General features: G+C 39.8%; 1 protein-coding gene across 1 annotated transcript in view; it reads right to left on the bottom strand.

Annotated features, from left to right (window-relative positions):
- The window catches only part of LOC114657881 (meckelin-like), a 148598-nt gene extending 135322 nt beyond the window's left edge, over nt 1–13276 (bottom strand). Inside the window, exons 1-2 of the mRNA XM_028809827.2 lie at nt 12950–13276; nt 4947–5020 (exon numbers count right to left, since the gene is read on the bottom strand). Of these exons, the coding sequence (XP_028665660.1) occupies nt 4947–5020; nt 12950–13136 (261 nt within the window). The 5' untranslated portion in view covers nt 13137–13276. The remainder of the gene's footprint in view (nt 1–4946; nt 5021–12949) is intronic.
- Between the last annotated feature and the right edge of the window lie 2959 nt (nt 13277–16235).

The following is a 16235-nucleotide window of genomic DNA, read 5'->3' as shown; positions in this document are numbered from 1 at the left end:
CAACAAGTACACAGTATTAAAAGACAGTCAACAATTAACGTCATTTACCTTCGTTCCCGCGTTTGACTTGTGCTGTAAATCTCTTCCTCGTTTTCAGTTCACGTGATTACGTAGGAGGCGTAATACGTGATGACGCGATACGTCACTCTGCCTCCTCCATTAGAGTATATGGACAAAAAACAGGTTCCAGTTATGACCATTACACGTAGAATTTCGAAATGAAACCTGCCTAACTTTTGTAAGTAAGCTGTAAGGAATGAGCCTGCCAAATTTCAGCCTTCTACCTACACGGGAAGTTGGAGAATTAGTGATGAATGAGTCAGTCAAACAGGTTCCAGTTATGACCATTACGCGTAGAATTTCGGAATAAAACCTGCCTAACTTTTGTAAGTAAGCTGTAAGGAATGAGCCTGCCAAATTTCAGACTTCTACCTACACGGGAAGTTGGAGAATTAGTGATGAGTGAGTCAGTCAGTCAGTCAGTCAGTGAGTCAGTGAGGGCTTTGCCTTTTATTAGTATAGATCAGCTTAGGTAAGTAACTACCCTTTCTTTAATGATTGCAGCCTTTACACCATTAAGGCTTTCTTCAATTAGATTTATAGATTTGGTATTTAGGTTTTGTGGTTTTTGGATTTCCAAATTATTGGTTTAAAGTTAATTTTGTTTGCTATTTGTTTATTAATTCTGTTGTTTTTCTTTTTTATTGTTACCATTTTTAATAGATGTTATGTCTGTTTTTCTGAATTGATTACTAGCATTTCTATCTCTTTTTATTTTAATTTGTGTATGATTAATCAACTTTTTAGTTTGTGAATTATTTATTTAATTGAGTTCAATAAGTTAAATAAATTATGTTTCAGCCAAGGGTCCTCCCTGGCTTATATTTAAATTTAAATGTTTTATCCTTTTAATATTATCATTTATATTTATAATGTTATTTTTGTTTATTTTTTGTATAATTATGTTTTTCTTTTCAATTTTGGTTATTCTTTAGTTTTTAAGTTTAAGAGTATGTTTTGCCCTGTTGCTTGTGTTTTGTGGATGGTTCCCCAAGAGGCGGGGCCACCTGTCTCTCATATATAAATGCTGATGTGAAATGCGGTACCTATCAGTACACTCTGTGGTGTTGGCGAGTTCCACTCTTTACATATATTGCTACTCTTTGGATTTTTCTGACTTTTTGACACTCTGCTTAAGAGTTTGACTTCTGATTATCATATTTGGAGTTAGTTAGTATGGATTGCCTTTTTAGGCAACACCTTTGTGCCTCATTTGGCTCTTTTGCACTTTTGTTCCGTATTTCCTTTCTTTTATAATAAATGTTTTAGTTATAAAGATTCTTTACTTGCTCTGTTTTTACAAGCTGATGGTTTACAGTTATACCTCTCCTTGTGAGGGTGCCTGATTTTATAATATTTACAGTTGTTTTGCCAGCTCTCCATTTTTAGGCCTGCTTCAGTTGAAGCCTGCAGTTAGTATTTGGGACCTGGCTGGAGTGAGTGAGACTCTACTGGGCAGATCCATGAAGATCCTGGAAGCTTCTTAGCTGAGTTTTGGAAGCCTCAGCTAATTTGCTTTGAAGGAAACCCCAATCACAACCATAAATTTAAATAATGACTTGTTTGGGAAATTTTAAACAGTATGCTTATAATTTCCATGAAAAGAAACACACAAAATGACTGCGCCCATGGAAACCTTATATAAAATGGCAATGAGACGGTGTCACTAAATTAATGACAAAAATACAATCGGTAATAAAGAATTAATAAATATTAAAAATAAAATATTGGTACATTCCTATTGGTATGCATCTTAAGTGCTTACCCACACATACATCTACCCCTACTGTAACTCTTCAAAAGGTTGAGTTAGCTGGAACAACTAGAATTTTTACATTACAACGACAATTTAATATTTAGAACAGTCTTTCTTTAATTCCCTGGTGGACTTCTCCAGCTAAGAATTCCAATATTCAGAAACAATTTGCAATTACTCAGCTGTTCTCATCATTTCATAGCTCTTCTTTTCTCTTACAACTGACAGAACGTAGACCCATCATGTGCACATTGGTCCCTATTCCTATACTTCTCCTTGAATCCCGCTATCTTCTTCAGATTTCATAAATTTCTTCTTTTTTCAGTTCACTATTGCATACAGGTACCTTTGCTGCAATCTTCAAGAAGGTTCATTAAATCCTAATTCTCAAACATTCTCATGATAGCTTGGATTCTAGTGAGAACTAATGTCCATTCTTCCATTTATGCTACTTCCACCAAACACTGGAACATATATTTCATCACAGGCACTTGTTTTGTTTAGGAAAAAACCCTAAAATATTTTTCTTTGTCTGGTTTCTGCAAAGCTCATTTTATGGACACTGTTTTACCTTTGCTCAGAGATACTTTGGAGTCTCTCGTTTCTCTGTTTTTGGCCCTTTCACTCTTTCATTAGGTTTCAATAGGTTGAAATCTGTACACTTGAAATATAGGTTGTGTGCTGCTGAACTGCTTTAAATTCTACTTTTCTAACGTGCTCTTCTTTATCTAATGACATAAATCACTGCCCCATCCTTGCAGTTAAAGGACTTCTGTTATCTGCTATATGAATTCCATATTTAATCTAACTGCTTCGCTAACCATTTAATTTCCTTCTATCAGTCCGCATAGTCAATGCACAACTCCTTGTGGATGAATACACAAGTCAAGCTAAACCTCTCTAAGTCCAATATCATGTACCCACCTTCTGCTTCTCCTTTCACAGAACTTCCTATAAACATTATATTTGACAATGTCTTTTTCTGACACAGACTTGACAGTTTTTTCTTCTCAGCATACACAAGACCTAATCCTTCCACATTACCTGTACCACATCCCAGTCCCATAATATCTCTGGTTTGGACTACTAAAACTATTATAGCAGGGCACCTAGTAACTGTTACTTGACCACCCTAGATGGTGTTTATTGGCTCTTGCTGCACCCATGAAAAACAAGTACACCTGGAGAGATCATCTGCTTTGCTCTTTTAACTGACTACCCATTGCTACAAGAATCCTGTTAAAACATTTGTCCTGCTTGTCAGTACCACCTAATTCTGTTCCCTGTATGTTAGTGTCAAACAAGTCTTCATTCTACTTTACTATGCCAATTAAATGAAATGTTACAAAAGTAAAAATGTACACTCTTTTTCAGTTCTTGCTTCCTCATTGTAGAAGTATATTACTTTACGCTTTATTTCCTCAGTTATGTCATTCCTCAGTAAACATCAGCAGTTGGTCACAGAAGAACATCGCTCTGTCTTAGCATCTCCACCTGCATCACCACGACCTCAGCAACTTGAAATTTCAACATGTACAAGTTTCATAGACAATTAAAACATATTTATTCCTACTGTATACAATTAAATTAAGCTGCACAGCATAACACAGTGGTTAACACTGCTTCCACAGAGAGAGTCCTTGGTTCGGGTTCCAGCCTTGACACTGCCTACATGTTCTCACAGATTCCACTTGAGTTCCCCATGCATGCTACATTAACTGAAGACTCAAAATTGAGTTAGCGTGTCCTGCAATGGATTGGCACCCTTCTGAGGGTTGGTAGTAGGCTTGGATTCTGCTCTTTTAGTCTTTTAAATTGGATTAGGCAGGGTTGGCAAATGAAAAGATTTACAGGTAAGTGATAAAATAAAAAACACATGGATGTAAACTGTCTTAATAAATGATTGGGCTACTGCAAGTCACCAGAACAGATTCATTGTGTCCTGATGAAGATTCTACAATTTTCCAGCACTGTAGGCATCATTTTTCCATTAGAAACTTCTTGTTATGACGTCGGTGGCAGAAAAATGCTATCTTGGCCGCCACTCCAAAGTCTTCCATAGAAGTTTGCTTAGCTTGAGAACCATTTATTGGAATAGCCATAGTATGTGGTTTACTTCATCGTCATTACTCTTCAGACCCTATTTGTCCATCCCATTTTGTGCACTATGGGTGATTCTTCTACCATCACTTGGAATTTCTTTGTATTTATTAGCATATAACATACTCTCTAAACAAAGTGACATGTAATGAAAATGTACTTCAAACAGTAACAGTGGCAACAGGATCTTCTACTGTACGAAATGACAATTAATCACTAAACCTCATGCCAAAAATGCCCTTTCAGTTGGTACTCTTTCTCAACGTCATTTAGCTCTCTTCTTTATTTCATGGTTGCCAATACAATGAGGAACTGGGTCTGCCAATCATTTTTACTCATAACTTTATGCAAAAACTGGAGTTAATTGCTTAATAATGTAAGAATCAAACCTTTGTAAAATGCATTTTGTATCCCTTCCCTACTTTAACGTTTCCTTGATGTTGTCCTCTTCTTATAGCTATACCTACTGAGCCAAGCCTGTGTTGGACAAAATCCTAGCAGGCAAGTTTAGAAACACCAACGAGCTCATGAGGGAACTGGCATTTCCGGATGAATATAATGTGAACACCGGGAGAACATGCAAACTCCACAAAGAAGACATCCCCACTGAGATCTGCACTCATTTCCACTGTGACACCCACATACAAACCACAGTAAAAATTATAGACTCCAAAAATATCAATGGAAAGCTAATGACTTCTGGAACTACTGCATTTATTTGCTATAATTTTGTTTTTTATGTGGTGCATGATATTTCCAGACATGATTTTTCATCTCTATCTTTTTTCTTTATACCATAGGTGCCACAGTTCTAAATGTACAAACTAACAAAATGGAATTTGCTAAGCTTAAACCCAAAGTAATTGCATTTTTGCTTTACCTGCAGTACTTTAGACCCTGGACATGTGCAAGACAAATGTGTGACAGAGCTAATTGTGGTTCAAACCATTTCAAACCATAAAAATAACAGTGTTTAATTTGAAATGATGTAGACATCGATTTTAGACAGACAAACAAAATGAGTACTCACACAAGGGGTGCACTGTACTATAGGGGAACCCAAATTCTTCATTGTAAATCCAGCAGTGCAAACACAAGAGAGACCTGGGAAAACAAAGTTGAAATTAATTCAAAAAAGAAGAGTTTTCCTTTTAATTTTCAAAGGTTTTTATATTAGACATGCGATGTCTGTATAACCTCCCAGAAAGGAACTTACATTACCCCAGATCATTTACCATTAAGTAATGAAAGGAACTTCAAAATTAAACCAGTCACAAGGATGCATGATCAAATCCTCGCCTGATGTATTATTGCACACTTACCTTTTTTCAGAACCAGTATACTTTAATTACACCTATAGCTAAACTCACAACTCGTATAAACTTTTGTTAAATATGTACATCTTACTTAGCACTACTTTTACCTGGGGTTATATGTCAAAGCTCCAGAGTGCAGAGTACAAACCCAAACCCGGACAATGTCCGTGTGGAGTTTGCATGTTCTCCCTGTATCTGTATGGATTCAATTCTGGTATTCCAGTCATATTCCAGAAATGTTTATATTAAGTTGGATGATGACTTCCATTTGTCCCCCTATGAGTGACTATGGGTATGTTTGTGACAGTGGTCAACAACAAAATGGCACCCAAATATGCTTGAGGTTAAGTATTAACTCAAAACCGGCTCTGTGTACAGTATGAGAGTGTGCCTCACTCCTAGCTGGTGCTTCACTGAGGGTGGATTTTCACCCAGTGCTACCAGGACGGGCGTTGACTCCCCACAACCCTGAGCAATAAACAGGTTAGGAAATGAATGGGTACATGGACATTCATGATTAACCTCATTATAGGAAATGTTATTTAATTAGAAGAGAATAAAGCAAGGAAGCCAACAAATTTGAAGGATTATAAAATAAAATGTAAAATACACAAAGCTAACTGGCATTTACTTCTAGGTGAAATACCAAATTAATTGATACAATATGATATTAACGTTGCATCTTGGTGACCGTGTAAAAGAGCAGAGACTTCGGCTACATCCACACTACTGCATTTTCATTTAAAAAGTGTTTTTAAGCAAAAAAGATCTCCATCCACACTAGCATTTTCACATCATTTATGAAATTATTTTTGTCCATACTACAACAATTGAAAACGCATAGACGTCTTTACACTGTGCGATTTTGGCACAATTTTAAGCCTGATTTACAGCTGATTTTCTGAGTAGCCCCAAATTTCAGCTTCATCAACTGTTGTTTCTCATGCAGTATGAAAGTGGTTGTGATGCCTGATTGCATTCTACGATTGGGCTTTCACACAATTAGAAGAATTTCCTGAGCCGATTTTCTGATGTCACTATCACATTTCCCAAAATTCATTTTGCAGCGACCGCAGTGAGTGTTTATCATACATGTATAGTAATACAAATCAAACCAAACATGCTCAGTTGAATTACTCTATTGTGCAGTGTTTCTAGTCACTTGACCATAATATTTAAAAATTACTGAAATTGCAATTTAGATACATAGAGGTGAGCAACTCCACAAATGCCATGGAAAGCAACTCTTCTATGTCAGCTATTATGGAATATGTTTTTCCTCTGTGAAGTGTAACGAATCAGGGAATGAGATATTGCAATGAGCAGGATCCAATCAGAAGAGACACATAATACCAATCCAATGAAAGTCAGAGTTTTTTAGAAATCTTCATTTTTACCCATTCACACTGAAACGCCATGCTGGCATTTTTAAAAGTATCCAGCTCTGGATAGCATTTTATTTCATAGACAAATGTATTTGTCCTTCATATTTTGCCACTTTTCACACATTCGTTGACAAATGGAAACATTTCTGGAACTACGTAGTAGGCAAACTGGCCAATCAGAGTCATTGGGGTTTGTATAGGGTTTGTATAAATGTGACAAGGTCACATTTTTGGGGAGGTGACACAGGTGACACAGACGACAGCGAAGCTACAGTGTAAGCCTGACGCAGAAGTATAAATCAGCCTTTAGTTAAACAGACACATCACCACTGCCGTTTCATGATCCTATCTGAATTAGCTGTTCACACACACTGTGTGCATTAGGTTGGCTCCAATTAATCACAGCGGTGTGACGATTCCTACAACAACAACAATCAATTTGCCAGTATCAGGGTGTATCCAGGCCATTCGTAGTAATCTTGGGCATTACTCGGTGTAAGAGTCAGTTAAGGTTAAGCTTATTTGTGTTTAGTTCATTACAGAGAAGTCAAAGCCAATCCTGGCAGTACCAGACAAAAATCAATTTTCCCAGTTTATTTTTATAAAGTGTTCTTCATTGAGTACAGGCTACGACTGCTTGCATTAACTAGAATCTATTAAAAACCACTCACTGTACAGTTACAAAAACACCCAAATTACATTAGGTATTCTTTAAAACATGTGATTAACACTAAAACCAAACGAGACAATTTAAAAATTATTAACATTGAAAATGAGATATGGCAAGTGGACAACAAACGAAAAACAATAAGACAGAAAACAGAATTAAAACTTTAGAATTTCAGAATTTTATTTGCTCCAAGAATGAAATTTGGCTTTTTTTACTGGTCACGTCAGCTCAGATTGTGGAGCATGCAACACGTTGCCACACTCACCACACAATGAAACAGCTTGGGGTCCCAGCTGGCAAAGAGTCAGACATGCAGTCCAGTCCCACCCTCCATAAATTTACTGATGCTCTTTAAATAAATGAATACATAAATAGATCGATAAATAAATAAATACTCATATGCACTATGGTCTGACCACACACCAGAATGACTAAAAGGAAGAAAATTTTAAAAAGAAAAGAAAACTTTTGACTTCTGACAGATAATAAACCCCTGGGGTGCCCTTGGTCATGTATAGGTGTAGTAAATAACAGACAAAGTACACCAAAGAAATCCTTCAACATCTGCAATAAGATGCTGCAGATGTTCTATCAGACGGTTGTGGCGAGCGCCCTCTTCTACGCGGTGGTGTGCTGGGGAGGCAGCATTAAGAAGAAAGACGCCTCACGCCTGGACAAACTGGTGAGGAAGGCAGGCTCTATTGTTGGCATGGAGCTGGACAGTTTAACATCTGTGGCAGAGCGACGGGCGCTCAGCAGGCTCCTATCAATTATGGAAAATCCACTGCATCCACTAAACACTGTCATCTCCAGACAGAGGAGCAGCTTCAGCGACAGACTGCTGTCACTGTCCTGCTCCACTGACAGACTGAGAAGATCGTTCCTCCCCCAAACTATGCGACTCTTTAGTTCCACCCAGGGGGGGTAAACGTTAACATTATTCAAAGTTATTGTCTGTTTTTACCTGCATTATTATCAATCTTTAATTTAATATTGTTTTTTTTTGTATCAGTAAGGTGCTGCTGTAGTATATGAATTTCCCCTTGGGATTAATAAAGTATCTATCTATCTATCTATCTATCTATCTATCTATCTATCTATCTATCTATCTATCTATCTATCTATCTATCTATCTATCTAAACTTATAGTTCTGATGACCTCGGCCAGGGCTGTCAAAACGAGATGCTCATGGCTGCCAAGGATTTTTATCCTGGTTACTTTTTTAATTAGTAAGCAAGTACTGCTGTTAATAGAACAGACTTTTTTTGCTTTCATTTTATTTGACTTGCTTTTTAAGATTCAAAACACTTCATTGTTTCATTTTTCCTTATCCAGAAGCCAGATAAAAATGAGATGCCAAGCAAGCCAGTGACCGAGGCCAACTGTTCACCTTCTTGCTTCTGAGCATTCTACCTCAGAACATACTAGAGTGTAATAAGAAGCCGGAGTACTTCCTGGATGGTCCACCAATATTTTACTGTAGCGCAGTGTCTCGTGTAACACTGCCCCATGGACTCAGAGTTGTGGCCTAATCCAGTGCCCTGTTGATGTCCACGTGGAGTGTGTGCCATGTCCCCCATGTGTGTGTGGATATTACTCTGAATACTCAGGTTTTATTCCCACATCCCAAAAAATCTGTGTGGTAGGTAAACTGCAATCTCTAATTATGACCTTTGTGCATATGGGTGTGAACATGAATTGCCCCCGTTATGAACTAGAAAAAAGTCTTAGCCTGGTTCCTGCCTTCCGTACAATTCTGCCTGAGTAAGCCCTGACTCAAATTGGGTTAAGCTTGTTTGAGAATGTTACGTTATACTGGCAAAGCAGCACGCATTCACTCTCCCCATGCCAACCTTCTATAAACTAAGTACACACATTTTGAAGAAACCAATGCAAACACGAAGAGAACACACCTAACACAGAAATAATCCAGACCAGCCTCCCGCCATGCCACCCATGGCAGTGCCCCGCCTCCTGCAATTCAGCAGGGCACTGATCCTTCACAAAGCACTGTGCAGCCCACTACTGCTGTAAATAACCTGTGCAATGTTGTTATCACTGGAGAACCACCTGTGTGTGTAAATAAAAATTAAATAACTAAGGTAAGAGGCTAACCACTTAGCTTTGAAGGATAGAACACTTGTGGGCAGTCATGTCAATTTTTTTGGAAGTTTTCTTAGAGGGTTTGTTACGTTTCCTACAAGTGAAAAGTTGGGGAAGGTACCCTGTTCAGGTGGTCTCAGAGTTATTCTAAAGATCCACAGCAAAAAAAAAACACCTCATGCTCATACTCTTCATGTCGGCACTTATTTCTTTCAAATCGAGGAGGTTTTTTTAGATCATACATCACCCTGCTCTTAACTTAAACACCTAACCAAACCACCGTCTTAACTGAAAGCAGCGTGGTGGCTTAGAGGTGAGCTGCAGCTTCAGTGAGCTCAATCCACTTTTGTGAGGTGTTGAAACAAATCCATTCAAGTTTCACTCCACGCCTGAAGGATTTAAACGGTAGGATTTGAGCGCAGGTCCTGGTAGCTGTGAGATAACAGTCTTCACTTGCACAGCACATTTTGGTGCACATCAAAGTGCAATTCATTTGAAGTGCTCTGTGGGCAGGAGATATTACAAACTTGGCACACAGAGAAAATCCCAATAAAACTGGAGAAATTCTTATTTTATAGGTACGTTCAATTCTAATCATTGCACTCTTAAATAAAAGTAAATACCTACACATTGTTAATCTACTTACAGATAATTCATGTTACATGTGTATTTGTACTTTGTTAGCATACCTATGGATATTCTATATTTTGTTATATGTGTATCTGTGCTATTTTTGTCTGCTGATGTAAACCTGTAATTTCCTTCAGGATAAATAAAGTTTCTATCTATCTATCTATCTATCTATCTATCTATCTATCTATCTATCTATCTATCTATCTATCTATCTATCTATCTATCTATAAGATAGCTGAACAAGATATGATAAAAACAATAAGTTAAAATACTGTATTATTTAGAACACAATAGTAAAAAGGTACATTTTATTTTTTGAAATATCTAGTCTCTGCCGCCCTTAGATCCGCTGATGGGCTAGTGCAGAGTTTGGGTTTAAAGTTTTTTAAAAGAAGCCTTGCCAAACGTTTCTGTTTTTATCGTAAGTACTTGTAAAAGATTACTGTCAGAAGATCTAAGGGCTCTTCGTGAACCATAAATAATAAGTAAGTCCTTTAAATATTCATGCCAGAGGCCATGGAGGGATGCGTAGAACTTTAAATCAATTCTAAAATACAGATCCCGCCAATGAAATATTTTAAGAGCATGGCAAAGTGTGCTCTCCTCTTTGTCTTAGTCAGAGTTTGTGTAACATTGACTTTGGAAAACCAGAAAGAAGAGGACTGCAGTTACCTAACCTGCTTGTATTAAAGACGTGTATAAGTTGTTCCACATTACCCTGAGTCAAAAAGAGCAATACTCTCACAATGATAAAATGCGACACTGCTGATCTGTGACTTCAAATTTGAGTCAGTGTGTAAAATAATGACCCCATGATTCCTTCTGTGCTGTGTGAGCCCCGTTGGCCCAACTTCCACAAACAGCAGCTCACCAATGTTACTTTATGTGCTTATTTTTTATATTTGCTCTTTGTGTTACTTGTGTCTTTGTCTCTCCGTACAGTTGTATCATAAGTAATTTCTTTGGGATTAATAAAGTATTCTGATTCTGTTAGGCTCAGCACTCACCTGCTTCTTCTATTGTGATGTTCCACTTAGATCTATTATGACTTTAAAGCCTTTCAATACAGCATTCAGCATTCAATACTATCATTCCCAGGCAGCTGATCAGTAAGACTCAACACCTCCACCTGCAACTGGATTCTGGACTTTCTCACTGAAAGACCTCAAACAGTACAGATTGGGAATAAAAGATCTAACACTATCACACTGAGCATAGGTGCCCCCCAGGGTTGTGTGTTGAGCCCGCTACTCTTCACGCTGTTGACCCATGATTGCACCTCCAACTCTGACACAAACCACATTATCAAGTTTGCTGATGACACTACAGTAGTGGGACTCATTGAGAACGACGATGATGCGGCGTACAGAGAAGAGGTGGAACGGTTGGCACTTTGGTGTAAAGACAATAATCTGTCTCTTAATGTTGAAAAGACAAAAGAGTTGATTGTTGACTTCAGGAAGACAAAGGCTGTCCATCTCCCACTCAACATTGATGGCGTCACAGTAGAGAGAGTGAAGAGCACCAAGTTCCTAGGTGTTCATATCACAGAGGACCTGTCCTGGACCAAAAACACCAACTATCTTACAAAAAGAGCCCAGCAGCATCTTTACTTCCTGCGACGACTGAAGAAGGTGCACCTCCCTAAACCCATACTTACCACCTTCTACAGAGGCACCATAGAGAGCGTCCTGACCAGCTGTATTACAGTCTGGTATGGAAACTGCCATGCCTCCGACCGCAAAGCCCTTCAGAGGATTGTGCGGACTGCTGAGTGCATCATTAGCAGCTCTCTACCCAGCCTGCGGGAGATCTACACCTCACGCTGCCTTCATAAAGCCACTAGCATCATGGCTGACCCCCACCACCCCTCCCACCAACTGTTTACTCCTCTTCCATCTGGAAGACGACTCTGCAGCATCAGGAGCAGGTCTGCGAGATTGTGCAATAGTTTCTTTCCCCAAGCAGTCCGGCTCCTGAACACCATGCTGCCCTCCTCCACACTGGACTCTTTACTCCACACACTCTCTGGAATAAATAATACTACATAATACTGTACATGTTTTTTAGTTATATATATATTTATATATATATCTTGTGTACGAGGGCGGCACGGTAGCTCAGTGGGTAGCGCTGCTGCCTCGCAGTTGGGAGATCTGGGGACCTGGGTTCGATTCCCGGGTCCTCCCTGCGTGGAGTTTGCATGTTCTCGCCGTGTCTGCGTGGGTTTCCTCCGGGCGCTCCGGTTTCCTCCCACATTCCAAAGACATGCAGGTTAGGTGGATTGGCGATTCTAAATTGGCCCTAGTGTGTGCTTGGTGTGTGTGTGTCCTGCGGTGGGTTGGCACCCTGCCCAGGATTGTTTCCTGCCTTGTGCCCTGTGTTGGCTGGGATTGGCTCCAGCAGACCCCCGTGACCCTGTGTTCGGATTCAGCGGGTTGGAAAATGGATGGATGGATGGATATCTTGTGTACTGCACCTTTTGACTCTGGAGGACGATATTTCGTCCCACTGTGTACTGTAAGTATACTGTTAGGATGACAATAAAGCTCTACTACTACTACTACTACTACTACTACTACTACTTTTTTGTTGGCGTCAGCTCAGTCATAAACGACCCCTGAAGTGCTGGGCTACCTGAGGCCAACATCTTATTGCTAAACACACATGTACCACCAAAAGTTAATAGTTATCCACGCTCAACTGAAAAAACAGTTTGCTTCCAAAATAACAATTTTTACTATTTGTTCCTTGTCTCTTCAATTTATCTGACAATTTATTTGAAATCAGTTCAAGAAATCTTAGCATTCTATCTATCTACCAAGTGCCACATTTGGTCATTTTCTCTCAGTTTTACAACTTTAAAACAATTCTAAATAAATAAAAAAAACAGAGTGGAGGCCGCACATTTCTATCTCAACTCACCGTCAGGCCCACCGATTTGATTGTTCCCACAAGCGCTGCACTGAAAAGAAGCCGATTTGAAAAAGGAAGACTGGCCGCAGCTCTGGGGCTGCACAAACGGGATGAAGGTGGTGGCAGCATTGCCAGCTCCATGCCAAGACGAGAGCAAGAGCAGAAGCATTAGAGGTGTCAGGGACACTGTAGCCATTTCAGAGGCTTTGTGCTCGGCGCACAGGGCAGCTCTGTTGTCAAGCAGGCGTGAGGCTGTGTACCTAACAGTCTCCAAGGTTTCTAGAGTGGGAGTGTCGGGTTTCAAAGGAGACAAAGCAGGCTCACAGCATTTAAAGGAAATTGTCAGCTTCTAAATGGGAATGCAATTCCATCGAGGAGGATCCTATTGAAAACTTGTTTTTCTGGAAGTAAAATTTATTACAAAGTCTCTATCCACCTGTGTGCAAATAAAAATTAAGGAACTAAGGTAGTGACTAACTGTTTAGCTTTTAAGAACAGATCACTTGTGGGCATTTCCCACTTATGAGGAAAGTATCCTGTTCAGGTGGTCTCAGAATTATTCTGAAGATCCAAAGCAAAAAACTTTTGCACACACACTTGTAGGGGTGGTCCATGTGCGGTAACTAAATAAAATACCCCAGGGAGAAAAATCTTGGCTCCAAAACAAAATTTCATAGAAAAATCCATCGCCAGAGCAACTTGTGCCAGGTCCCAAATACGCATGCTAGGGGCATTTCTATAATTAACTACAGGTGTGGCCACTAAATAAAGTTCCCCAAGGGGAAAACTTTCAGAACAAAACAAAGTCTGTGGTTGCCTTCTGTACAAATGGGGAATCTGTGCACAATATGGCAGACAATGTTTGAAGAGTGATAGTCAAAAAAACACACATTCGGTTTCATATATAAGATACTTTATCAAGCCTGCTTAAACCATTTTGGGGTCAGCAATGGCAATGGCTTGTCCCACTGGCACAGAATGCCAAGAGAAGCCACACACATACATTCCTACACTGCAGCCAATTTACAGTCACCAATATTTATAATGGTGTTATGATAAATGTGAAAAAAGTCTAGGCCTTTCAATTAAAGTGCTGAGATGTTTCAAGGCAGTTTCAATCATTCTTATATAATCTTTAATGCAATCCAACAGAAACAAAACTCTAAATATATGCCACATCTAAATTAAAATCTCACAACTGAAGGGCTCTCTAATGGACTGGTTGGCTCATGTCTCACATCCAATGCCACAAAACCCTAAATCCCCCTGCTTGTGAGTGTCCTGAATAAAAACCAAGATCCAGGCCCTTAATGACCTCTTGGGCACAGCCATCAGCAGTGTGTCTGTTTGCGGAGAGAGTGTCGACCTTGTCAAGGGGTTTAGTTACCTTGGCAGTGACATTCATGTCTCTGGTGACTCTTCCTATGAAGTCATTAGACAGATTGGGATAGCATGGGGGGTCATGAGGTTGCTGGAAAGGGGTGTGTGGCGCTCCCGATATCTATGCAAAAGACGACGGACCAAGTCTTTAGAGTCCCGGTGCTTCCTGTCTTACTATATGGTTGTGAGACATGAACCCTATCCAGTGACCTGAGACAAAGACTGGACAGCTATGGTACTGTGTGTCTTCAGAGAATCCTTGGGTACCATTGGTTTGACTTTGTGTCAAATGAGCGGTTGCTCACAGAGTCCCGAATGAGGCACATTACCTGCATTGTGAGGAAGCGTCAGTTATGGTACTACGGCCATGTGGCATAATTCCCCGAGGATGACCTGGCTTGCAGGATTCTCATTGTTGAGGACCCGAGTGGCAGGACCAGGCCAAGGGGATGCCCATGTAACACCTAGCAGTGGCAGATAGATGTTCATTTCCGGGGGGTGGGACTGGACCATGAGTGTGCCTTGGGGGTTGCCAACCAGGATCCCGAGCTGTTTCGTTGTGTGGTGGGTGTGGCAATGAGCTGTACCAGTGCTTGCTCCCCAACCTGACCTGACCAGAGAGGTGGATTAAGCATGTAAGAACATTGTTGGGACAACAGTGGGCTCCTTTTTATAAACACGAACACCACTGAAAATGTCTTGGAATAGCTGTTATTTTTATTTGGCTCCATCTGTAACTTTATTCACTAAGTTGAACCTCAAATGATTTTGATTGCACTTTACTGTCAACTCGTATTCTTGATCAAATAAATTCATATCCACTTACGAAGACTCTTTTGTGTTACATTCTATGGAGTTAATTATGCATTGAATAAACATATATTTTAACTTCAACAACTATTCACTCTGGGCCGCACAATGGTGACGCTGTTGCCTTGCAGTAACCAAACCACGGTTTGTGTCACTGGGTCCTCCCTATGTGGAGTTTGCATGTTCTCCCCATGTCTGTGTGGGCTTCCTCCAGGTGTTTCCACTGGCCAAAGACATGCAGGTTGGGTGAACTGGTGACGCTAAATTGGCCTTGGTGTGTGTGTGTGTGTATGTCTTCATCCAAGATAGACTGGCGACCTGTCCAGGGTTTGCTCCTGCCTTACATCCTATGCTAGCTGGGACAGGTACTAGCACCCCCCGCAACCCTGGTCTGGATCATGTGGGTTAGAAAATGACATGAAATGTTCACTGAATGATTACCAACACCTACATTTGCATTTTTATTTTGGATGTGGTCTGAAACTGGGAAAAAAATCCAACATTGATTGCATAGCTTGAGCCTGGTAACAGTTGTTTGCAACTGAGACAACTGAGACACAAGATGAAAATTTGTATTTTTATTGAGTATGTTGGCTGATGTAATGATAATAATAGTAATTCTTTACATTTATATAGCACCTTTCTTACTACGCAATACGTCTTTATAATGCCTCACTGTGATTATGACTGCTAATTTTATCTTTAACCAAGTCAGATGTTTTTTCTTTCTTTTTGTAATTCTGTAGTGTATGGTTTGGAGAGGGGGGGTTGTTTGCTATAATATTTAATTATTTATTGAACTTCTGTTAAAAAAGAAATCTAAATTTCCCTCTTAAAGTTCTTCTACTCACAACACAGTGTACCAATCACCAATTACTCAGTCCTTTTCTTTTCCTTTCCATCTTTCTCTTCTTCTCTGCTGCCCTCACTCCTCCACTCGCAAACTTCATCCTCTGCCTCCTGACTCCGGCTTCCTGAATGGAGTGAGGCCACCCCTTTATGTTGCACCCAGATGCGCTCCAGGTTGCACCCTAATGAATTTCCTGCTGCACTTTCTGGTGTGGCGGAACTGCTACATTCTAGGGCTCCAGAATCGTCCAGGCAC

The sequence above is a fragment of the Erpetoichthys calabaricus genome, chromosome 9 (assembly GCF_900747795.2).
Source record: "Erpetoichthys calabaricus chromosome 9, fErpCal1.3, whole genome shotgun sequence".
In the NCBI taxonomy this organism is placed as follows: Eukaryota; Metazoa; Chordata; class Cladistia; order Polypteriformes; family Polypteridae; genus Erpetoichthys; species Erpetoichthys calabaricus.
Note: the sequence above shows the minus strand (reverse complement) of the source record. Positions and strands in the feature narration are given on the sequence as shown.